Raw genomic sequence first — 26,584 nt, forward strand, 5'->3', positions numbered from 1 at the left:
TGGAGTACTAATATCTGGAACATAATATCTGGAATGTGGTTGGAACATTTACTCGGAGTATACATCGAGTTATTGTCTAGAGTTGTTACTTCTCAACATCATAACATGCCCTCTATTCTCCGTCTCTGCCCCGAATGAGGAAAATCCTGGGCTTTTATAGAAAGCTGGAGTATAGACATGAATTAAACATAAGCCAATTAGGGGTCTTGACCAATTGAAGACTGCAATGCTGGAAGGTCGTCGGACGTGGCGAGTTGATAACCCAAATAAGGAGTTGTGGGTAGTAAGGTTAAAGTGATTGACAGTTGAGAGTAAGACGGGGCTTCCCATTGCTTGTGTACAATTAAGAATGTGCATGAGGATATTACATTGGGAATTACACGCTAAATCACCTGTGTACAAAATGCAACTACATAAGGAATACACGCAATCGAGTGTGTGTACAAGGACACGGCATGGTATTTGTGTACAAATGATTACGCACATTGGCATGGCGTTGCACTTCGTGTACAAATGATTACGCACATCTGCATGGCATTGCATTTCGTGTACAAATGATTACGCACATTGGCATGGCGTTGTGTTTCGTGTACAACAAATACGTGCGTGAGGCTATGGTTTCCGCTAGCACGCAACCTTATGGCATTATGGTTCGTGTGCTATCATCACGCACGTCATTAAGGCATTGCTTCTTGTACACAGGCAATTGGTCAAGCACAAAGTTCTGCGTCGTGTGCAGAGGGAGTGGTTTACTAGGTTGCAAACAAAGCTTTCACTGAATATGCATGAGTGGGAGAAGCACTGGCCCTCGGACGATCCAGGGTCCGACATCAAGTTGTGCTGACTGGACAGAGGGTCCTTGTGACGTAGGTGGAAGTAAGAGCTAAGCAATTCTAGATTATATCGAATCGAACATTGATCTCAAGTCAATACATTGATTAGTTATTGGGTCAAAAGAGGGCGCTAGTAAGGCACAGGGATCAATGTGAGGTTCGTAACACTGCCCCCCTCTTTGAATTCAAAGCGTCCCGCTTTGTGTTTAAAAAAACAGATTTAAAAACAATCAAATGAGATAAAACAAAATCAACGTTCGATAAGAGTTCAGCCAAGGCGGCAAGAGTTCAATACAATGCGAAGTATCGTCAAATGTAGTTGTCAGTTGTTTCGGGCTACGCACTACATAAACAAAATCGACAGACTATAGTCTATAAGTAAAAAGGTCCAATCAATGAGAATATAAAGTAGAGTTGAAAACAACGGTATTTACAAACTGTTCAATAATGGGGGACCGATCCTCCAAAACATTGGGAAATTGTTTCTCCGTGACCTTAGTGAGGACGCGGTTGGGCTCAGGACAAAAATCTAGTCGGGGTACGTGGAGTGCGTAGACTTCGTCTCTGAGGGGGAGGATTGTTAACAGCGCTTGATGTCGGAGGATGCTGACCTTCCATCGGGGGTCGAATAGGTGTCACATCAGAACTCAAACTGATGGAGTGGGGAATATTTACAGCATTGTCGGGGGAATGTGTTTCCACTGACTTTCTCATTAAGGTCCTTTGCATTGTTCTCATCCATGTGGGAATATCACTGCTGAAGTAACGCTTCAAACGGTCATGATGCATAATTTTAGATTTGCCTCGTTGTTTGAACCGAATGTCAAAGAGCAAATCACTCAGTTTTCGTTGGACTATGCAGGGCCCTTTCCACTTAACCTTTGCAAGTTTTGGGGAAAGACCAGGTGTTTTTGTCGAATCCATGACGTAGACTAGGTCTCCCATTTCGTAGTTATGTTGGGAAATCCTCGTATCGTGGTCTCTTTTCTGACGGCTACTAGCTTGACCTAAATGTTCACGGACGATGTCATATATTTTCGTCATTCGTTCTCCAAGTGCGATAGCGTACTCACACTCATTGCCATGTTTTTCTTGGGGTGGGCCACCAAGTAGCAAGTCAATTGGCGCATGTGTCTCACGACCCAACATCAACATATTAGGTGAATAGCCAGTAGTTTCGTGTTGGCAACTTCTGTATGCCGACGTGAGTAGGGGAAGATGAACATCCCAGTTCTTTTGATTGTCGTCAACGTAAGCAGAGGTCATAGAGACGAGAACTTTATTAAATCGTTCCGCCTGACCGTTTGCTGAGGGGTGATGGGGGAAGTACGAGTCTTGTTGATTTCTAAGAGTTCACACACTGACTTGAATAAGTTTGACTCATAATTTCGGCCTTGGTCGGAATGAAGATCAAGTGGGACACCAAATCGGGAGATAAACTCGTAAACGAGTTTGTGTGCAACTGTTTGTGCCGTTTGGTCAGGGATGGCGTATGCTTCCATCCATTTTGAGAATTGGTCGCCAATGAGGAGGATGTACCGATTACCAAGATCACTAATTGGTAATGGCCCAAGAATGTCAGTGACCAATCTGTCCATTGGTGCGCCAACTTGATATTCCTGTAGAGGAGCCCTCGGGGTTTTATGCGGCTGCTTCCGAGCGCCACATTTTGCACATTTCCGAATCCAGTTCCGGACGGATTCCTTCAAGCGGTACCAGTAGAACTTCCGTTTTGTTTTATGAACAGTTTTCTTTACCCCAAGGTGGGCGGAGGTCACAGCATCATGCGTCGCGTGCAAGATGGTGTCTTGCAGCTCTTTAGGGACAACCAACTGCAAGTAGGACATTGTTTTGTCTGTAGTTATCCATCTTTTGTATAGAACACCGTCGTGGATGACTAGTTGTTGCCATAGCAACCAGAGTTTTCTCGTTGCTGGGCTTTTGCCAGCGGCCATGTCTCGTGTCGGTCTCTCGGGAGAGTTATCAAGCCACCCAAGTATTACACTAATATCTGGATCAGCTCTCTGCATTTTGGCAATATCATTAGATGAATAGCCGTTTACCCAGGGTGTGTCTTGTTGCTGACCAGCGTTGGAACCGGTATCGTCGTCCACGGATAATACATGTACGTTAAACAAGTCACAGTTTGGATTTGACGGGGCCAGAGAGGAGGGAAGTCGTTTTGGAGGTTGCGGCCCGGTACTAAAACCGGCTGAGGCACCCTTGTCAGGGGTGCAGGGCATATCACAATTTACTCCGCTACACTCTGGTATTTGATGTTCATCAGTTCTGATGTTGGTTATGTCTGTTACCGACTCTTGCACCTTGGTGAGGTGCTGGATCCCTGGCGAGGCGTTGGACAATGGGGCTTGTCCGGGGGTTTCTCCATCTGTATTTGCAAAACAGCTAGTGGGAGTCGATACCCACAAGTCGCTGGTGACTGTACTGCACGTGCGCCATATACAATCGCCTAGGTTGCTCATACCATCGAAAAGGAGGGTTACCACTGATGCCAACAGCACGTTTAATTTGCGGTAATCAACACATGGACGAGTTGTGCCGTCGTCCACGCTCGTTGCCTGAAACGAGCCCGGCCAAAAACGCGCGACGCTCAGAGCTTAATACGTTTTTACATGCTTTGCTAAAACCATGTGCCATTTCTACCTCCATGCTAAAACTGAGACTTAAATAGTTTTCGTGACATTTATTTTTTACTCCTTTCTCAAAAACTTCAACAACACGGCAAGCTTTCAACTATCATTATCTTCCCTCCATGCTTCGTAACGTGGAACCATGTACATGTATGTATACTCTCCTCCATACAAGAACGTACACAAAAGATCGTGCTGCGCGAGGACAAAATCAGGACCGTTTTATTTTCCAGGAAAGAAGCTTCTCATGAGCCAAAAATTTGGGGAAAAAGAACATGTTGTACAGATCGTTTTAATGTAGGTACATATTTCTGATTGTAAAAAAAATGTAAAATGTATGCCTCTACATATATATTTCGTCGAGATTCCGGGAGAAATCGAACTCAGATTACCTGGGTAACAGCACCCGCGTTTGACCGCGGCCCCATTGGATCTATCAACACGAATGTAGCGATTTTATTCATTATATAATAACTGTATACATTTAATAAAAATAATTACAAGATGACGTGAGATATAAAATTACTTCATTTTGCACATCTACAATACCCAGAGAATCAATATATGCAGAATTTTGGAAAATCGGACGTTTATTTTGGGAGATATGCTGTTAACAAGATTGCCTAATTAAATATTCATATCTTTAATAACTCGGCTAATTGATTAAGAGATTAAAAATCATACGTAGAAAAACTAAGTTACGTACTAAGCTTCGATTTAATAAAGAACTCAAGTCTGTAATTTCTACCGTTTCTGAGATTATCTTGCCACAAAAAAGTCGTGCGTTAAACCTATGGCGTTTTGAAAAAAAACCGTTTCTAAAACGTTTTAAAAATCCCGACACAAAAACAATACCTGTTCCGACGGACGGTCGTAACAGCTAATAAAAATAATAAAAATCTCGACGAAAACAATAGCTGTTCCGACTGGATCGGAACAGCTAATGACATCAGTTTACCTTAATGGAAATAACTGTTATGAAAAATAACTATTGTTGACTGTGGAGTAATATTTTGGTGATGTGCATTCCAACAGCTTCGAAACTGCACTACATGTATCCTTACGGTGCGCGAATGCACGAATACACTCACTACATGCCATACAGTGAAAAACAGACTGTTCATACTATTTAAGTAGGCTTTTTATATATATTTATCAGGTGGTAGTTCAAACCTTGTGTGTAGATTTTCCAGGCTGCACAAAGTCCATCTTATGATGTGAATCTGTCGTCCATTTCCCTTTTTAACATACATGTACAAAGAAAAGAGACTTTGAATGAACATCAAAACAAAGACACATGAATAACTAAATTATATGGTTTAACCTTTTTTAGCCCCACCTGATGAAGTTGTGCCCTGCTAGTAAAATTCAATCAAACTCAACTATTTCTGCAACATGTTTGTTTTCAAAATGTGAACCAGTTTTAGTGTTTCAAAGAATGATATAGGCCTATATAACAAGTTGCAATCGATATCTGTCCAGATTCATTTACTTTTTTTTAATCCTGCTAGAAAAAAAATGAGAAGAATGTAGGATCTTAATATTCTTTTCATTAGTAATTTTTAACCACTTGCATATGTACACCTTTTGTCTTGCCATTTTTGGCATGTGTTGCATTTCCACAGTATCCGGTCTCTCCTTGTTTATAAGTTTCCAATCACCAATCATCACCACTAACCTTTGTCTTTGCTTTGTTGTACTTCCTTTGTTCCGGTTGTCCCCACTGGACTCTCAGGAATCTTAGGGATCTCGGCCATTTTGAACTGGTAAAACAAAATATAAAATAACTAATTGTTGGTTTAAGATGAAGAAGAACCGGCCCAAAATCAACCATCTGATTTAAATGAGTGATTTGAAGTTGTATGCATATATAGGGAAGGAGGCAGAAATACATTTTGGAGCAGTTTAAGGTTATAAGAGTACTTCAAAAAGAAATAACTACTGCCGATTATGACAAGACTGACATATTAACTTGCCATATATTAGCCCCATAAATCGGTCCAATCCACTCCGTACCCTTGGCCCCAGCGCCTCTGATATCAAAATCTTTCGCTTTTTTGAAAAACCATCTGAAACGATCTGCATCATGGAACTTACCGATCTAATGCTTCAGAAGTTGCAGATAGCCCTACACTTGGAATTGTTTAAATATGTATTACAGGTTTTTAGTAAAAATCAAATTTTGAGTGTAAATTTTTTCAACTATACCGCTCTTATAGCGCTACACACTACTAATGCCGATTGTCCCCGACCGTGTGCGTATTTTTTTCACAGGACACAAGTGGATAATTATCTGCACATATTCGTCCTGTAAAGAAAAAATACCCAATCCGTGCTTTGTGTACAAACATATGGACACGCGTCTGGGAACTATTCTTTGTAAGCGTCTAAATTGTTTCCTGGAATCAGAAACCAATGACATTATTTTGCCACCATATTTAAATTGACGTTGGACGCCATTCAGTTCAGCATTTACGTGTACTATCAGTACATGTAAAAGCAACAATCCATACGTTTTGTATTTGTATAAATGTGGAACCGTTGGCAGGGTGGAGGTGGGGGGGGGGGGCGGTCAGCTCGCCAGAGATTCTTCTTCAGTGACAAGTGACATATACATATAAAAATGCATAATTGAAATGTCGAAGTCTATTAAATGATTAAAACATGTATGGTAGGCCTATTGTCTAATTGTCATGATTGTAGTTGTAGGCTGTAAATATCTGACAATTAAATAAATGAAGGCTGGCTTGTCCCCCTTTCTAATTCAAGCTTGGGAAACAGACAATAAACCATTTACAAGCAATTTTTACGGCAGAGTTGGATTTGGTGTTTTAAAGCTTTGTATTTTTCCCCCGACAGATCACCAAGCACCATGGGACCCACGCACCGTAGAATACTGCAACAGTGTCAAGAGGGAGATAACGCTGTCCAGCCTCGTTACTGAAGCAGTAGCGCGAATGGGATGCATACACGTAGACCAATTTAAACTGCACAGTAAGATTAGGTTGTTGCATGGTTGGGAAAAATACAAGCACATAATTTTAAGCTGTTTTATTTTGTATAATCAATAATTAAAACAGTATATCCCTTGCATGGATTATAACACACAACACAATGTCCACAGACTTACATTAAACTTACACAGTTTGAAGATAATGATAATACAAAGCTTCCCTTAAAATATTAGTTGCTGAGGTGCTGTATAGTTTTTGAGAAATAAGTAAAACAATGTCATGAAAATAAGTTTTTAAAAGCTAAAATAATTTTTGTCTCATGATCAGTGAGACGAAAATTATTTTCATGACATTGTTTTACTCGTTTCTCAAAAACTACAGCTCCTCAGCAACGAATAGTGTCAGGGAAGCTTTATATGATCATTATCTTCAAACTGTGTAAGTTTAGTGTAAATCTTTATACATTGTGTTTTTCGTTCTACATAGACCCTTTAAGAAGGGGAAAAACAAGCTCAAAGTGTAACAACTGAACTACACTTCCAGAGAGAGTAGCAATAATAATATTGAATTGCCAAAATAAAGTTAAATAACTAATTAAATAAATTAAACATGCACCCATGTTCCATAATTAAATATAAAGCGTTTTATTTATTTAAGTACAAATGTGGCTTAAAAACATATACCACCAAATGTGATTTGAGGTTTGAGACTAGAAGTATTTATAAAAGTAAATGGACATTACAAAATATTGCGTTATCCTCTGTGCTGTACAGTCACTCTGATTATTTGTATGAATGTGAGGGCCTCCATCAGCGCAAGTATTTTTTTTCGATGACAGGGAGGGGTCCCAACGACCATGTTTTGCGCTTGCATGCTGGGAAGTTATTTCATCTCTAACATTGTCCAGGCTTAGGCTTATTCATAACGACATATCAACTCTTAATAAAAAAGGGGAAACTGTTTTTAAAGAACACAACAAGTCTTTGGGGTTTTCACAGTACACATATTTCAGAAAGAGCTCATCTTTACTGACATAATCAAACTATTTATTAATGTTTTTACTAAAAATATAGATGAATAATTGCAGATATTTTTTGGGAAGAAGGGGACAGTTTTTAACATTATAAGGGGCCTTTGAATGGTGCATGGAGGCAATTTTCCTCTTTGTTCTCTCTTCTGTAAATACCATACCTGTGATCACTATTGTTGCATGTCTAATTATTGTGATAAAAAAAACCACGTTTTTAATACAATTAGTGAGCGTTTTATTCATTTTCTTTTTAAAGGTCATGCAAATGTGTAATCGGTTTTCTTGTGACCCAGATGGCTGAAATATCTCAGATGGCCGATAGAAAAAAAAAACAATACTGTAATAGTCCCTTAATAAAGGTGCAGACATTTTGTACAAGTGTAATATATTGCAAAATATTAACAAGTGTTGTTAACCAGTTGAACTGCATGTTATTTTGTTTAATTTTAATCTCAATTGTTGAATAATTTCTTGATTAATGTTATTTTTCTGTCTAAAGTATACCATCACACTGTTCACATTGTTGTCTAGCGCTGAGCACTGAGGAAGATGATGAAAAAGCAAATAATGGAACTATATTATGCATCTTCGTTTGTCTGTAACTTGCAGTCTCAAACTTCAACACTACAAGTTAACTGATATCAGTCTGCCTTTACAAACTGCCTTAGGCCTACGTGATTACATGGGAATATATTATTAGTTGAAAAAGGCATACCTGATCGATTGAAAAGAATGCAAATGTCCCATACTGATTTTTTTTGTTAAGAAACTGGACACTTTTGGTAATTGTCAAAGACCTGTCTTGTCACTTGGTGCTTCTCAACATATGCACAAAGTAAAAATCATGTGAAATTTTGAACTCAATTAGTCGTCGAAGTTGCAAAATAATCATGAAAGAAAAAAAATACCATTGTCACACGTATTGTGCGCTTTCTGCTTGATTTCAGAACCTCCCAAAATCAAAGTCGTGTATTTTTAAAAGTGGAAAATTACTTACCAACTAAGTTTTTATGCTATAAAGTATTTTGAGTAATTACCAATAGTGTCCAGTACCTTTAATTAAGGTTACCATATAAATAAGATTAAAAAACAATAATGAAGATTAAAAAAGAATAATCATGCTAACCCCCCAAAAGGTAAACAAATATTCCAATGGTAAAGAATTTAAAACACTCTTGCTGAAATTGACCGAGAAAACCTATACTAGAGTCACATTTGGAGTTATTAGGGTTTGGGTACTTTTTTTTTTGACACTGTCACAAACTTACAAAGTTTGAAGACGGTAAGTGATTGCGTTTTTCAAATTATTCCCGTACATCGTTTTGATTGCCCGCTTAGGAATTGCAGGCAATTTGGCTACTTGCGCGTTGCTTCAAAATTGCCGCGTGTGACATCAAAGTTGCGTCAACAAAAGTTGCATCAACGTTGCCAGAAAAAAATTGCAAGCAACCTGGTTGCCAGTAAATTGCCCCGTGTGACAAGGGCTTTATGGCTTAACTTCTTCAAACTTTGTCTAAGCTAACTCAGCTCGGGTAATAACACCCCCAACAATTTAGAAATATAAAAGAGAGGGATATTAAAGTGGGGAGAGCATAATGTAAGTTTTAGCAATACAAACACGTTATAATTGCCTCTGGTGATTTCAGAGAGGTCGGGGAGTAGCCTACCCTCCGCTACTCCAAGTAGGCCTACCTAATGTTAATTAAAGTCGATCAGTTGATCGCTGATCAGTTTCCCACCGTCGGAATCCTGACTAGAATGTTGCTTCTACATTACACGGCAATGGTTTGGCACAGGGTAACATTCGGAGTAGTTCCCATCACCCTAAAAGGACTTGTTTTTTTTAAATACAAAAAAGGAACGGAGTGGCACTCTTTTCACCCTTTTGATTAGAAGGGGTACCTGTCAGCTAGAGTCGGACACCTTCACGATCTCCCTTGGCACAGCTCGACTTCACGCCGTGCGCAGCGCAAAATACACGGCGCGTGAGCTCGCTCAAACCCAAGTATACTAGTTTACGTATAGTCTATTCTAACCATACTCTCAAAAGAAACCTCTTTTGTAGTAGAATACTGGTAATATCAAACAGCGAATGTGACTTAAATCAATTTTACAACATGCAACTTTATAAAAAAGGGCTTCGTTTCTAGTTAAAATTGTTATTTATCGAAAATACAGCCGATTATGGTCCAACGGTATACGAGTCTTCCCATGTCTTTACTGTGTAGCTGTGTTTTTCTATACCCATCTCTGGGGCCCAACTTCAGCTGCTTAACGGTCGATTTTGTGCTTAAAGGAACACGTTGCCTTGGATCGGTCGAGTTGGTCTTTGAAAAGCGTTTGTAACAGTTTGTTATAAAATACATATGGTTAGAAAGATGTTTAAAAAGTAGAATACAATGATCCACACACATTGGCCTCGAAATTGCGTAGTTTTCCTTTTACTTTGCGAACCAACACAGTCGGCCATTTATGGGAGTCAAAATTTTGACTCCCATAAATGGCCGACCGTGTTTGTCGACGAGATAAAAGGAAAACCACGCAATTTCGAGTGATACTTGTGTGGATCATTATATTCTACTTTTAAAATATCTCTCTAATCATATGCATTCTATAAAAATTGGTTACATACGCTTTTCAAAGACCAACTCGACCGATTCAAGGCAACGTGTTCCTTTAACGGGCGCACCGTTTTCATTTCATACACTTGCTTAAAGCCATTGGACACATTCGGTAAACAGTATTGTCCAAGGCCCACACTTCGTGTATCACAGCTTATATAGAAAATAAAAAACATGTGAAAATTTAGGCTCAATCAGTCATCGGAGTCGGGGGGAAAAACGGGAAAACCCACCCTTGATTCCGCACGTTTCGCCGTGTCATGACATGTGTTTAAAATAAATCCGTAAATCTCGTTTCTACGGCCACAGATCTACAGTCAAGACCCAAAAGCTGCATACACCTGTAGGACATCACTTCAATCTTCCTAATCACTCAAATTCTGACATAATTTTACAGAGCACAGAGGCACTAGGCAACCACAGAGAGACTGTTCGTTTGAGTAGGGAGAAACTCTGGATTAGACGCCTCCAGACCATTCAACCCCTTGTAGTCCAGGCATTATTTGATCGGACAAATTGCAACAGAAAGTCTGTCAACTGTTTCATACTCAGAATTTTGTCCTCTATAACATATCAAAACTCTTAAGCAATCCGACTAGGGGGGGAAGTGTCGTGGCGGCCATTTTTTTCAAAATGGCCGCCCAAAAACAGATTTTTTCCCAATATCTCCGCTTCTAAATGACTTAGGGCTTTAGTTTTAAGTGCTAAACATACATTTTCACTGACTAGGAATCAAATGAAACGCATTTCGTAAAGCTAAACCTGGCCACAAAAGAAAAATGGCCGCCATAAAACAGATATTTTCAATAATCTTCGCTTCTAAACGACTTAAGGCTTTAATTTGAAGTGCTTGACATACATTTTCTGGGGCCAGGAATCCAATCATACCTGTTTTAATAAGCTAAACCTGACCAAAAAGCATTATTCTGAGGATGTGTCAATTATTTTAATACACCAAACATATTGGCCAAAACTACCTAAATTAGGGTTCCTGTTAAAACAAACTGCATGCATTGTGAACGACGTATAAGTCACATTATTTTAGTCCTGCATGTAGTTACCATAGCCTCAGACTACCTAAGTCGATAGTTCAACAGAAACATTGGTCAATATTCCTCAAAAAATCTTTTCGTCATCACTTTCACATGCATCTTGGGTTGAGTTAGTACAAGCCGATCCTCTACAGTTGCCACATGCATTTTGAATACAAAAAAGGAACGGAGTGGCACTCTGAACCATAGGTTGGGTAATCAAAGTGGCAAGAGAACTATGAAAGAAAAAAACCCTTGTTGCATTACTTTGTGTGCTTTCAGATGCATAATAAAATGCTTCACCTGAAGTATTTTATTATTTTAAACACACACAGACAATATTACCAGTTACAAAATATTTAGATACAAAAGTAACAAATTAAACTAAGTTTTCTTCGATTCAAAGACACAAATAAATGCGTCTGTCGCACCCCTTGTCACGTGTGCGTTGTAAATAATTGACTTTACCATAAAAAAATCAGGATCGATACAATAGACCGATTGCCCTACACAACGTCACGTGGCCTGTAATTTGTATTAAACATCAACAAACACGGCCTACTGCATAATATCAACGGCGTTAAAAAGACATGATTAGTGTTGCAATTTTTTTTTTCTTCAAAATCACTGAATAATATTCAGGAGTTTGTAACATGAGACCAATGCCAGTATTGGTTAAACACAGTTCGACCAACTAGGAAATTCCACGAGAATGTTCACACGATGTCATGTGTTGTGCACGGAATGTGTGGTTTTACATTGCCCTCATTGTAATGACTTTGCTGCCAATATTTTCAATAAAAATCTCCTGAAGAATTAGCTGCAAATCGCCTTATTTTCACCTTCAAATTATTTGATTAGAAGGGGTACCTGTCAGCTAGAGTCGGACACCTTCACGATCTCCCTTGGCACAGCTCGACTTCACGCCGTGCGCAGCGCAAAATACACGGCGCGTGAGCTCGCTCAAACCCAAGTACACTAGTTTACGGATAGTCTATACTAACCATACTCTCAAAAGAAACCTCTTTTGTAGTAGAATACTGGATATCAAACAGCGAATGTGATTTAAATCCATTTTACAACATGCAACTTTATAAAAAAGGGCTTCGTTTCTAGTTAAAAATTTTATTTATCGAAAATACAGCCGATTATGGTCCAACGGTAAACGAGTCTTCCCATGTCTTTACTGTTAAGCTGTGTTTTTCTATACCCATCTCTGGGGCCCAACTTCAGCTGCTTAACGGGCGCACCTAGCAAATTTTTCATTTCATACACTCGCTTAAAGCCATTGGACACATTCGGTAAACAGTATTGTCCAAAGCCCACACTTCGTGTATCACAGCTTATAGAAAATAAAAAACATGTGAAAATTTAGGCTCAATCAGTCATCGGAGTCGGGGGAAAAAACGGCAAAACCCACCCTTGATTCCGCACGTTTCGCCGTGTCATGACATGTGTTTAAAATAAATCCGTAAATCTCGTTTCTACGGCCACAGATCTACAGTCAAGACCCAAAAGCTGCATACACCTGTAGGACATCACTTCAATCTTCCTTATCACTCAAATTCTGACATAATTTTACAGGGCACAGAGGCACTAGGCAACCACAGAGAGACTGTTCGTTTGAGTAGGGAGAAACTCTGGATTAGACGCCTCCAGACCATTCAACCCCTTGTAGTCCAGGCATTATTTGATCGGACAAATTGCAACAGAAAGTCTGTCAACTGTTTCATACTCAGAATTTTGTCCTCTATAGCATATCAAAACTCTTAAGCAATCCGAGTTGGGGGAAGTGTCATGGCGGCCATTTTTCAAAATGGCCGCCCAAAAACGGATTTTTTTCCCAATATCTCCGCTTCTAAATGACTTAGGGCTTTAATTTTAAGTGCTAAACATACATTTTCACTGACTAGGAATCAAATGAAACGCATTTCGTAAAGCTAAACCTGGCCACAAAAGAAAAATGGCCGCCATAAAACAGATATTTTCAATAATGTTTTAATAAGCTAAACCTGACCAAAAAGCATTATTCTGAGGATGTGTCAATTATTTTAATACACCAAACATATTGGCCAAAACTATCTAAATTAGGGTACCTGTTAAAACAAACTGCATGCATTGTGAACGACGTATAAGTCACATTTTTTTAGTACTGCATGTAGTTACCATAGCCTCAGACTACCTAAGTCGATAGTTCAACAGAAGCATTGGTCAATATTCCTCAAAAAATCTTTTCGTCATCACTTTCACATGCATCTTGGGTTGAGTTAGTACAGGCCGATCCTCTACAGTTGCCACATGCAGCCGAGCATTCTATTTCACGCTTCTTGCATGTGCACTTTAGTCTGTTTGGCAGCTGCAGCGGATCATCTTAAGGAGCTCTTTCAGAGCTGGTGGCAAATCCGTCTGCACGGGCACAATTCCTCCATCGCGCCAACCCCAGTCACCTGGCAGGAGCTCATCAGCTGCAATGCCCTTCCACTGTTGGACCTGGTAGTAGACACGAAGGCCGTGGTGTTTTGCTGCTGCCGATGTTGGCGGTAGATTTTGGGGTTGCACATGAGAAGTGTTGGAGGCGACCTTCTGGCAGAACCGCTTGTGTAGCACTACGTTGTATGTAAATGTATGTTTAGCACTTAAAATTAAAGCCCTAAGTCATTTAGAAGTGGGGATATTAGGAAATATCGTTTTTTTGGCGGCCACCATTTTGAAAAATGGCCGCCATGACACTTTTTTTCCACTCGGATTGCTTAAAGGAACACGTTGCCTTGGATCGGTCGAGTTGGTCTTTGAAAATCGTTCTGTAACCGGCTGTTGTAAAATGTATATGGTTAGAAAGATATTGTAAAAGTAGAATACAATGATCTACACAATTTCTTTTTACCCTGTCGACTAACACGGTCGGCCATTTATGGGAGTCATAAATGGCCGACCGTGATGGTTCGCGACGTAAAAAGAAAACCGTGCAGTTTCGAGTGATACTTGTGTGGATCATTATATTCTACTTTTAAAACATCTTTCTAACCATATGCATTTCATAACAAACGGTTTCAAACGCTTTTAATAGACCAACTAGTCCGATCCAAGGCAACGTGTTCCTTTAAGAGTTTTGATAATGTTATAGAGGACAACATTCTGGGTATGCATTAGTTTACAGACTTTCTGTTGCAATTTGTCCGAGGTTTACCCGTTTTTGCATGAAATGCCTGGACATAAACCTTTTGTTTTGCCGTCTCCTTTTTCCCCACAGCCTTTTAGTCTGAGCCTCGTTCACTAATTAGTTACTTTTTCCCCACCTCCCCACCCTTGATATTGTCCTTTGTGTTTCCAGCCAGTCCCTACCCTTCAACCCCCCTTTTGTCCCCCTATTCATTGTTTAGCCCTTGCTTTTTTCTGTATGCTTCCTAACCCCATTCATGTATTTCCACTTCACTGCTTATGTTTCACTTAGTTACCTGTTCATGTTTGTTGTGTTGTCATTTAGCCTTCGAGAGAGACTCTGCTAGGGTCGAAACGTCAGGCCATTAACTATTTTTTGCGTTTTCTCAAAAAGTAAAGCATTTCATGGAGTAATATTTCAAGAGAAGTCTTTCACCATTACCTTCTGTAAACGATGTAAGTTATTTGTATATCTGTGAACTTTCTGTTCCGAAAGTGTCCCATGGCTTTAAGTTTAAGCAAGGTTTTTTGCTTAAAGCGGTAAGCAAGCAAAAAGGGTACTTCTAATTAAAGTCTCTATATTTTGTTTAGGGCCCGTAGGTGCAGCGAATTTGCGAAGTAAACGAGTGTCTAAAATGTCTCAGAAATGTTATACAAAGTATTTTCTTCTTGTTCACTCTCAAGGGGCGCTTTGAACCATTACAACTATTACATATCAGACAGAGAAGGTGATTATTTTTTTTTAATCGCCACTCTGCATTTATGTCGCCCGCCATTTTGTCAGCACCTTCTTCTTTTTTACTTAAGCAAACGATCTAAAATATTGCGTGCGCAGTTTGTTTACGTGCTTCAGCTAGCAACCGCTCGTGAAACAGGTTTTTGCTTAAGCAATTTTGCTTGCTACGTTATTGCAAAAATAAGTTGCTTACCGTTAAGCAGCTCTAAAACATTGGGCCCAGGTCACGCCATTGGTAGCGTAAGCCTATTTAATTCCACAACAGAGCAGCAAATAGCAAACTGCCGAAGCGTATCTGGTTTTATAAGCTAAAAGGAAACTATGCGGTTTCAGTTCTCAGGTCATTTTCTGTTGCTGAAAATCAAAATATCGAGGTAATAAAAAACACATTAAAGGTTTAAGACGACACAGAGCTCAAAGAAATCAGCTAGAACAATTTTGTTCAATAAGTTGCATCTGAAAACAAGGAAAAAATAACTAGATAGTGTAAAAAACAAACACTGTCTTCTCTTCTTATACATTATATTTATATACACAACAAACCTGCTTATCAAATTGGGCCGTGCATGATTGTCGTTCGTTTATCAAAGGCAGAAATTTGGAAGGATAACTTTCCGTATCCCGCCACCACTTTTTCACTCATTTTTACAAAAAGGAATATCTCATTGAGGTAAGATACAATATTATTTCATATCGAATGAAAAAGTGGTGGCGTGGTACGGACACTTTTATATAAGGCAGATAATGATTTAGGTTTCCATATTAAAAAACCAAACGACAATAATTGCACGGCCCAATTTGATTACGCCATGTAAGCAGATTTGTTGTGTTTACAGTGCGACCTTTAAAACAATTTATATTATGTCCTAGACACTGCTAGTGCTGACCTTATTTTATTGTGTAGTCGTACAACATTGATGCTTGTGACCTACTCGATGAATGAGATCCACTACCCGCTCGCCTGGTCCTTCCTCTATACTGTACCAAGTTATGAACTAATGTAAACAATCCATCCGATGGTGGTTCTGATGAGGTCATGTAGTACAACGTAACGTCAATGAATGCGCAGTATCTGGCGGACTAGGAAACTGCAAGGTAAGTATGAACCTACCTTGCTCTAATTATATCTAATAATGGTCAGATATTGGTAGAGACTGTATGAGATTGTACTCTGGTGGATATAGCATGGTGCAGTCGCATTCGGTTTAAGGGTGGCAATGTTTATCAGTATTTCACGTCATCAATTTTATTCAACATTCAACAGCGCAGGCGCCAAGTACAAGGGCATGTCACACCATGGCGTAGGCTACTGTGCATATATGATGACAATTTTTTTTGTTAAATCTCTCTGATAGGAAACTTTTTCACTATTTTATTTGAAGTGTTATACTTATCTCCTTGATTGTCTGGTACAAAATCTGCATGAATGCATTGTTCAAACCAGACATGTTATTCTTCCTGTACTTGAGTCTGGTTTCTTGTTTGTTTGATTAAAGCCAACACCATGTGTAATTATAGATGGTCAGCACTTGAACATTGTACTTGGACTTTGCCCGGTACAAATGTGTTCAGCTCCGACTGTAGTGAAGCTAACCTTACAGAAAAAGATATCCATATCCACTCACTGGACACCCTACTGTTTTGCAAAGATAAGCAAAAGCCATTTTCCAAAATAACATACATAGTCAGTCTTGCAGTTGGGAACTTTATGGCTGGTGCATATAAAACCGTCTGACAAAAAAAATGAACGTTATTATTTTTAGGTCCTGTGAAAACATTCTAGTATCAAGTTGATGCCATTGGTAATCATTCAGTCTGATAAATATTTTCATCAGAAACTTTTAAATAAAAGTAAATGCATAATTTGAAGTTCTCTTATCGGTGATGTGATCAATACAATCGAAAACAAAACAATTTTATTGTGAGCTTGAATGAAAATCCCAACTTAAAAATACCACGCCTGGAATTTCATCTTTGTGAGGACAAGGCTGTTCCAAATTTTTTGTGCAAAAGGCACATCCATATTGGAAAATCTATGGTAACATGTTGAAGGGACACCAACCAAAGCCACAGAGGTCACGTCCATCGTGTGTTTATTTATTTATTTATTTATTTATTTATTTATTTATTTATTTTAAATCTTTAGACATACACAATAGTTACAAGTTGTACAGGGCTGTTAAGGTTAACACAAAAGTATAAAAACTGTCATCAAAAGATGTGTAAAACCAGACCCCTGCCAACGATAAAAATATAATTATACAATATAAAAAGGTGATTGCACTGAAACATTTAAAAATCACACAAAAGAAAACATTAAAACACAAGCAAAACCAGACTATTGAAAACAAAAAACTGCACCCACAACAAAACACCGCAGTGATCAGAGGAAGGGACAATTTAAAATAAAAACCATAGAATGGACTAAAAACCCTCAAAAACCAAAATAAAATTGGCACAGAGAGCAACTTCACAGTGGATGAAGTTGCTTTGTGTTAGGAAAAAGTATACAAAGACCCCTTAGACAAATATTTGCGAAATACATTTAAAAAGAACTGTTCACAAGTAGATTCTTTATTTGATTCCAATATCAGTTTAACCGAAATTGTCATTGCTCGTTTAAACTTTTTTTTTTTTTTTTTTCAAGATTGAAGTTTTGTTTTCACGATGGGAGCAAGGTGGATACATGGATGAAAAGATCTGATCAAGATGTCCTCTCCTAGAAGATCGACTAATTATGACAATCACCCCATGGGATGGGTGATAATAGGAGCTTCATTTATCACAAATGTTATTTTAATGGGTAACGTGAAAGCATTGGGAGTTCTCCTCATTGCTATAGAGACTGACTTCAGTAGTCATCTGTGGCTGATTGGATGGATTGCAACGTTGCACAGTATGCTCAAAAACGTTTTAGGTGAGTTAATTAAAACGCTCCATGTTGTTCCTAAAGGTCCCCTATGGCAATAAGTGTAAGTTGTTGTTGGGGTTATCCTTGGATAATTTTGTCCTGTATTTCTTTCCTGGTTCTATTTGGGTTTAACTTATTTCATTTTGTTTTCCCCTGTTGTTGTGTGTGTATTTTTGGCCTGTTCTTGCTCTTTACTTTATCCGAATAAATTCAATCAATCAACCATTTGATATCGTTGAGATTTTGTCATTGTTTGGGACTTCAAACTCTAATTAAGAGGTCTCGAAATCAAATTCAAATATTTTAGAGGAAAATTACTCCTTTCTCGAGAACTACGTTACTTTAGAGGGAGACGTTTCTCACAACGTTTTACTCTGTCAACAGCTCTCCATTGCTTGTTACCAAGTAAGTTTTTATGGTAACAAATATTTTGAGTAATTGCCAATAGTGTCCAGTGCCTTTAATATTTTCCGTATTACGTCAGTGAATGTTTCCCAAAATGCCTGCGGCAGGAGTTTACCAAAATGAATACTACATTTCTGGAAACGAATCATTATTATGGATTTGCTACTCCATGGAGAGTTACAAACGAATAAGTGCTGATGACATTCAAAGATGGCTCTAAAAACAATGTATGTAATTTCGTCAAATGTATGCTGGTTGCTGCTGAGGTTAACTACTGCAATCTTTATATAATAGATGTTAAATTTGCACCGGGGAAAACAAATATTAATTTTGGATTTTACCCATACACCAATGTTAGTGTAAGCACATACTCGGTACTTTCCCCCGAGTCCTGTGAAAAAAATATCACAGGCATATTACTCGGGTTGAATTTGAACCCACGACCTTTGCAATTCTAGAGCAGTGTCATACCAACTATAGAGCAGTCTTTGTTTGCCATAGTGGACTGCTAGTATGCATTGTGATTGTCTGTTGATACATAACACGTTCAGCTGTTTTGATTCAGTTGTAGGCCTAGATACTTTCAACGATTGCAGAATGTGGATGACAATGGTACTAAAGCATACCAATACAGGAAACAAAGGGTTGATTACATACCAGGGATCCGAGAAGAAAGAACAAAATGGACGACTGGAAGCTGACCAAAGCTGGATGATTTTCAGACCGGACTACTGATGGATTTGTTGCTTGGTATACTCATGTAGCTGTAGATTTTCGGGACCCGTAGGGTTGGGAAAAACGCTGTGTTGTGATCAAATGTTGGAGATTTGGAGGTTTTCCTCAAAATCGGACTCTCCACAATTTGTGACACTCAATAAAATAAGGGTCGTTACCTTTCTGAGGATGGATTCGGCTTCTGCTATTGTTTTACTATCTGTAAGAATGAAGACAACCGAAGTACATGTTATAGAGCTGTCTTCATAAGAATTATGGCATAAATTAAACACTTTACAGTAAATCATAGTCCTATCAAAGTTACTTAAAATAAATGACTAATGAATAATCAGAACACTTCATTGAAAACGACTTAAATCAGTAAATACATTTGCAATTCCCGCAATGTCTTTGTGGGCCGCGCCATCTTGGAATACTATTTACATCGGCAATGTTTACAAAACGGTAACCAAACTAAGAGCATATAAATGGCAAACTCTAAAGACAATAATTTCCCAAACTCGTGTCTAACAAACAACAAGCTAAAACATAAACTCAAACAACTTTAGAAATGTAAATGTATGATACAAAAAGGGGAAATTTACCTGTAAGAATGAAGACAATCGAAGTACATGTTTACAGCTGTCTTCACACAAAATATGGGAGCACCCGAAAACCTGACGTTGAGGGCGCAGGAAGAAACTAAATTTGATTAAACCGAAATAAATGAGGGGATTGGGTATATTTGTTATAACTGTAACGTTTGGAATACCCGTGCATTGCATTTGAGCTTGATTGATATATAGACTGGATCATCATACCTTGCAGTAGAGAACACTAAAATAATCAAAGCACCAGTCTACCTAAAGCCATGCGCAGCAGTATCCCGTTAATTTTACAGTTGAAACAGTTGGTTAAGTGTATACGCTGACCTTTTGCGTTTTTTTTTTTCTTTTTCTCCTCATCCCCTTGGATTGGGGCCAATTACAGGACACATGATTTGGTCTTACACCGTGCAGCACTTGAGCTTCAAAGACAACGGAGGTCAACAACATCATGGAGGGACAAGAATATTTGTGTCCCCCACCCTTGACAAGTTGGGGGACATACCCCTTACCCCCCCAAAAAAAAAAAAAAAATAATAATAATAAAAATAAAATAAATAAATAAAATAAATAAATAAATAAATAACCCCCATGACATTGCGGTCACGGTGGAGCAACATTACTTTTTAAATTGCCCAGATGTTCAAGTTTGACAAACACGTTCAAATCAAGACTCTTGAAACACATAAAGATTTGGTGTCAAGTGCCGGCCGATAAAATAAGAAGAAGAGTACTCTCGGACTGATGTTCCAAAAGAAGCAGTCCCTAAAAGAGAACTTAGTAAAATAAAACTAGATCCGGCCACACTTCACAAATACTGGGCTAGCCAGAGAGTCTTTATAGTACAGAACAGCGACACTAAATAATCGAACAGTTGTTATGTGGAACGCGAAAGAGGCAAATATTCCGATCAACACATCGATCAGTTTTTTCCATCAATCGATCGATCGAAAACTTCTTTCCAGGACTAACACGGTCGGCCATTTAGGCCTCTGGGAGTCAAATGTTTGACTCACATAAATGGCAGTCCGTGTTAGTTCGCAAAGTAAACGGAAAACCATGCAATTTCGAGGCAAATTTGTGTGGATCATTGTATTATACTTTTAAAACATCTTTCTAACCATTCGCATTTTATAACAAACGGTTACGACGCTTTTCAAAGACCAACTCGACCGATCCAAGGCAACGTGTTCCTTTAAAGACACTGGATACGTTTGGTAATTGTCATCAAAGACCAAAGTTGCAAGGTATTAATGAAAGAAGAAAAATAAAACAAACAATAAATTGTTGCACTAAACTTGTGTGCTTTCAGATGGGTTATAAACAGCTTCAAGCCTGATGTAAAGAATTTTAATGTTTTAGTGAAAAATTACCTCTTTCTCAAAAACTACGTTACTTCAGGGGAAACCGTTTTTCGCAATGTTTTTTAATATTAACAGCTCTCCACTGCTCGTTACCAATTATTTTGAGTAGTTACCAATTAAGTGCCTTTAAAAGCTTGTTATAACTTGATACAAATAGCTTAACATGGCAATAGCGTTACACATGATTCTAATTTTGCCATTAGTGCTGTGCAAATCTTGCGCTTGATAAATGAACAACAACAATACTCACCACAGTTTTTATGAAATGAGTTTGAGCTTTTAAAACAAAATTTAAAATAATTTGTTCAAATAAGATTGAAACAAAACTACAACTCGTGGACAAGGATGATGTTTTAGCTTAACTTTTTGTTTTCACTTTTGCAAATCAAAACACTGTGGTTGAAACCAAATGACATAGCCATGGCAGTTTGAATACGCGCAACAAGACTTGCAGTCTATAGTATGGACATATTGACTGCTATGAGGGGCATAGTTAAAACTATAGGCCCAAGGTGATGTCAAAACTATGACTATCCCGAAGCGAAGCTGAGGGCATAGTCATGGTTTTGACAGTCAATATTTGTTTTATATACCGAATACAGATTCTTCTCATCAACAACACTCTGACTAAACGGTGGAAGGTCGTCTGTGAAGAAAGGTTGCGCCGTGACACGGAACGCTAGTCGTACACATACATCTGTGCATTCTACATATCATATTTGCGTTATTTTCAGAGCGGGCATAGTCACTACGACGTCATCTCGATAGAACAGGGGGGGGGGGGGGCATAGCTATTTCCATGACTCCATTTTAACCAATCAGATTAGAGGATTCGGTACATGAGGTGTATAACTTTTAATATCGAGTATCATAACGTACTGCGACAAACAATATCACTTCAAGCGCATTCTTAAAGTCACTAAAATATGTGTTTTGGTAAATGGAATGTTATTAAACAAATAACTAAGGTTCTAAAAAATTAGTTTCCATTTTACTTTCAAATTTAAAAGTAGGCCTGACCAGAGAGGGCGCTGTTCGTGACGTCAGTCGAGGCACGATATTTGAATAGAAAATGTGTAGTCTGGCCCCGTAAACTACGTCTGGATAACTGATCGGTATGATGCCTACGTACAGAACTACGGTCACGGAGCAGACTGCACGCTCTGTATGGCTGCTGTGCGGACGGTCCACTCGGATTACCCGGCACGATGAATCGCATGCAGTGCCAACACAAGATAGTGACGCTTTGGTGCAAAATAAAAACATGACCTCATAAGTGAAACAATACCCGATTTTTTTTCACGTGAGGCAAATACTCCTTTAAGTTCGTCACGTCTTTCAGGTACTTTCTTCGACTTCCCACTAGCTGGAAAATTGTTGGGATGGCGTCATGTTTTAGAAACGAACTTTTTTCTTCATTTCAAAATGTGTGGTGTATTCCGGTTTCTGGAAGCACGACGGCTCGACGTGTTTGCTGCACAGCGCTGGAAAAGACGTCGGACCGGACCACTTTGCAAACTGACCCCATCTTTAGTTGTTTTGCTGCATCCAGCATCAATACACCTTGTCGACATTGCCGGAATAATGCAAGAAAAAACCTTTTTTCGAAACATACAAACTCACGACTAGGACTTGCATGTATACTTGCACGTACGTGTGTTCGATGTTCGATCGAGGCAAAGTCTGCCTCGATTGACGTCACAAAAGGGGTAGGCGGAGTCACCCCCTTTAACAACTGTATCTATTTTTTAAACATATAAATTGTTACAAACAATTAATCAAAAGATTATTTTATTGTTCATAAACTTATACTCTAATGTTTGACGGGAAAAAAAAAATTCTTCCAGGTGACTTTAAAGAAACACAATGCCTTGGATCGGTCGAGTTGGTCTTTGAAAAGCGATAATATGCATATGGGTAGAAAGATGTTTTAAAAGTAGAATACAATGATTCACACAAACATGCCTTGAAATTGCACGGTTTCCCAGTTACCTCGTCGACTAACACGGTCGGCCATTTTTGTTGACTCCCATATAATGGCAGACCGTGTTAGTTCGCAAAGTAAAAGGAAAACCACGCAATTTCGAGGCAAATTTGCGTGGGTCATTGTATTCTACAGACCTATAGACCAACTCGGCCAATCCAAGGTAACGTGTTCCTTTAAACAGCATATTTATATCACTCTATAAAAAGAGGACGTTGTAAACTTTCTATGGTATTTATGAATTCCCCACAAAAACTGATTAAGTTTACTTCGAGCTTGACTCAATGGTATATGTATTCAAATAAACAAACAGTAGGTAGGGAGAATACAATAAAATCTGATGCTATTTTTCAAAATGTCCATAGATTTACATTAAACCTAAAGGGTTTAAAGATAATGATAGTGGAAAGCTTCCCTTCAAATCTTACTTACTGAGGTGCTGTAGTTTTTGAGAAATGAGTAAAACAATGCCATGAAAATCCGTTTGTAAATGATTAAAATAATTTTCGTCTCATGAGACGAAAATTATTTTCATGACATTGTTTCACTCATTTCCCAAAAACTACAGCACCTCAGCACGTAGTATTTTCAGGGAAGCTTTCTACTATCATTATCTTCAAACTGTGTAAGTTTAGTGTAAATCCGTGGACATTGTGTATTTTGTCCTACAAAAGTTACATAGACCCTTTAAAACAATACACTTTATAATGTTTATAATGTTTGTAAGGGTTACTAAAGTATTGAAGCCCTATCGAACTTTTTGTGTATCATTCTTAAAAGAAGGCAAACAAAATATAACATCAAACAACTTTTTAACTATATTTCTAGATAGGATTATAGGATACAAACAATTGTATTATAAAATAGAAATTCCGTTTATACTTTGCTCTGTCAGTGGACCGCCACACATCAGTCCAGCAGAAATATTCATCCAATTTATTATACACATTGAAAGAGGCTGATGAAGGTTGTTGTTATGTTAGCAAGGATCGATTTATTTTTATGCAAAACATTTTAATTGTTACATCCCATAAGGGTCTCATGATTATTATTAATGACACTGAACACCTTTGGTAGTTATCAAAGACCAGTCTTCTTACTTGGTGTATCGACACGTTTATGCATATTATGCATAAAATAACAAGCCTGTGAAAATTTGAACTTAATCGGTCGTCGAAGTTGCGAGAGAGTAATAAAAGACAAAACACCCTTGTCACACGAGGTTGTGTGCCTTCACTTCAGATGCTTGAGTTCGGTACCACAAAATCTAATTCTGAGGTCTCGAAATCAAATTCAAATATTTTAAGTGGAAACTTACTTTCTCAAAAACTACATTACTTCAGAGGAGCCGTTTCTCACAATGTTGTATACTACCACAGCTCCCCATTGCTCGTGACGAAGTCAGTTTTTATGCTAACAATATTATTTTGAGTAATTACCAATAGTGTCCAGTGTCTATAACTCTAACAATTAATCAAATTTTGCATTTTATAGCTTTCAATCTACAACTGTATGCCAAGGCTGCAAATGTGTTAATGTTTAAACCAACATATACAACTATAATTCGTAACAAGAAGTAACTCACACATTATATTGCTAGAAGAGCTACCAATAACCATTACGAGTATTGTATTTTGCTATCTAGCAGGAATTTAAGATACAAACACTAATCATAAACACAACAAATTCATAGCAATTTAATATTTATTTGTTCGCTCTAGTTCCATTGGACCACGATACACAGTCCAATATGTTATTGTTTATAGAATTTGAAAGAAAACTACAACACCTCGCAGTATTCACCATTGTCAACGGTTTGGATTGAGTTAATTAGTGTGATGTCACAGAGAGATTTGCCGCCGATTTCACGAAACGCTAGGATTAATCCTATCTCGAGTTTGGACGAGTGACATGTATAATACTTAGAATGGGTTCAATGCGTCCCTACGTCTATGGATACGGAACTTAAAGACAGTGGACACTATTGGTAATTGTCAAAGACTAGTCTTCACAGTTGGTGTATCTCAACATATGCATAAAATAACAAACCTGTGAAAATTTGAGCTCAATCGGTCATCGAATTTGCGAGATAATAATGAAAGAAAAAAAACCTTGTGTCACGAAGTTGTGTGCTTTCTGATGCTTGATTTCAAGACCTCAAATTCTAAACTTGAGGTCTCGAAATCGAATTCGTGAAAAATTACTTCTTTCTTGAAAACTACGTCACTTCAGAGGGAGCTGTTTCTCACGTTTTATACCATCCACCTCTCCCCGTTACTCGTCACAAAGTGAGGTTTTATGATGATAATTATTTTGAGTAATTACCAATAGTGTCCACCGTCTTTAACTCGTCCTAATAAGATTAATCCTAAGTTAGGAAGAGTTTGGTGAAATCGATGGCAGATTCCTATGTGGTAACAACTCTTCTGCGTTTTTGGGCAGTGGGACACTGATCAAAACTTTATTTTATTTGTTTCGGATTTTCATTCTTGTATTCGAATACATAGTAATCTCAATGCACTCGTCTTTCTTTCTGTACAAAAAGCATCAGATGTTAATATCAGTCTCGTTGATAAATGAATTATACCGGGTTTAGCTCTATATATATGCTTGATTAAATTGTATGCTTTTGAAGTTACCACATCTCACAAGGCTAAACAAAAATTATGATTATTATCAAGACTAAAAATTCTTCTAATTTTGTTTTCCAAAGCTTTCAAAAAACAATCTACAATAGGCTTATGTTTAAATCTATACATACAATTATAAAGATTAAAAATGTATACTTCACACACAGTTTTGCTAACAGACTAGTTACCAATAACCATGAATAAAATTGTTTGCATTACGTTTATAAAAGGCAAAATGTTTTGAAATGCATGTTGTCCGAGGAAAACTATCAAGTTGGAATGTTTAAGTTTATTATCATGCATTGTTTGATAAGAACAGTAAAATGTACATTTGAGCTGATTATAAACCAATAAGAAACTCCTCCTCTAAACCACCCTTAAAGGGTAAACAAAAATATCTCTTAATGTGTGTGTACCGAGTGGACATAAATTATTTGAATGTACATAATGTGCTGAAGTTGGTCATATAGAGCAAAGACACAGTCCAAAAGAGGACTGACTAACATCCAATATAACATAGCACTACTCTGAGGAATAAGACATACATGTTTCTGATGTCTACTTGCAACAATCAGGCAACAATTACAAAATCTAATCCATCTTTATTATATTACAACATCATTGATTATTTGCTATGATGCTGTAAAGATCTATTTAGCTATCACAACAGGTGTAGGCCTTTACAGTTATAAATACATGTCTTTATAAACAATTTGACAGCTTGGTGCTGTTTTATAACCATTACATCTCAAACAGGAATGCATCATAATGTACCAAACGTTTTCTTTGTTCATTTTTTCATGAACTAAAAAAGTTGCTTACTTATATGGTTTATAACAATGTAATAAGAATAGTGTAAAAGGTGCACCATGTCTTCTATCCCACTCTTCCATTACAGAGTAATAAATCTTAAAATGATTAAAACATTCAGAAACATTTCTTAAAACGAGAGGAGT

General features: G+C 38.0%; 1 protein-coding gene across 5 annotated transcripts in view; it reads right to left on the minus strand.

Moving 5' to 3' along the window:
• The window catches only part of LOC139951357 (uncharacterized), a 50,375-nt gene extending 30,678 nt beyond the window's left edge, over positions 1-19,697 (minus strand). For 4 of the 5 annotated variants that reach the window (XM_071950216.1, XM_071950218.1, XM_071950217.1 and 1 more), the window contains exons 1-3: positions 15,903-16,243; positions 5,163-5,247; positions 4,658-4,722 (exon numbers count right to left, since the gene is read on the minus strand). In XM_071950216.1, the coding sequence (XP_071806317.1) occupies positions 4,658-4,722; positions 5,163-5,241 (144 nt within the window). In that variant the 5' untranslated portion in view covers positions 5,242-5,247; positions 15,903-16,243. Of the gene's footprint in view, positions 1-4,657; positions 4,723-5,162; positions 5,248-15,902; positions 16,244-18,988; positions 19,266-19,650 lie in introns of those variants that run through there. The other variant, XM_071950215.1, reaches the window with a different exon arrangement.
• Positions 19,698-26,584: the final 6,887 nt, after the last annotated feature.

This window comes from Asterias amurensis, chromosome 19 (genome assembly GCF_032118995.1).
Source record: "Asterias amurensis chromosome 19, ASM3211899v1".
NCBI lineage: Eukaryota > Metazoa > Echinodermata > Asteroidea > Forcipulatida > Asteriidae > Asterias > Asterias amurensis.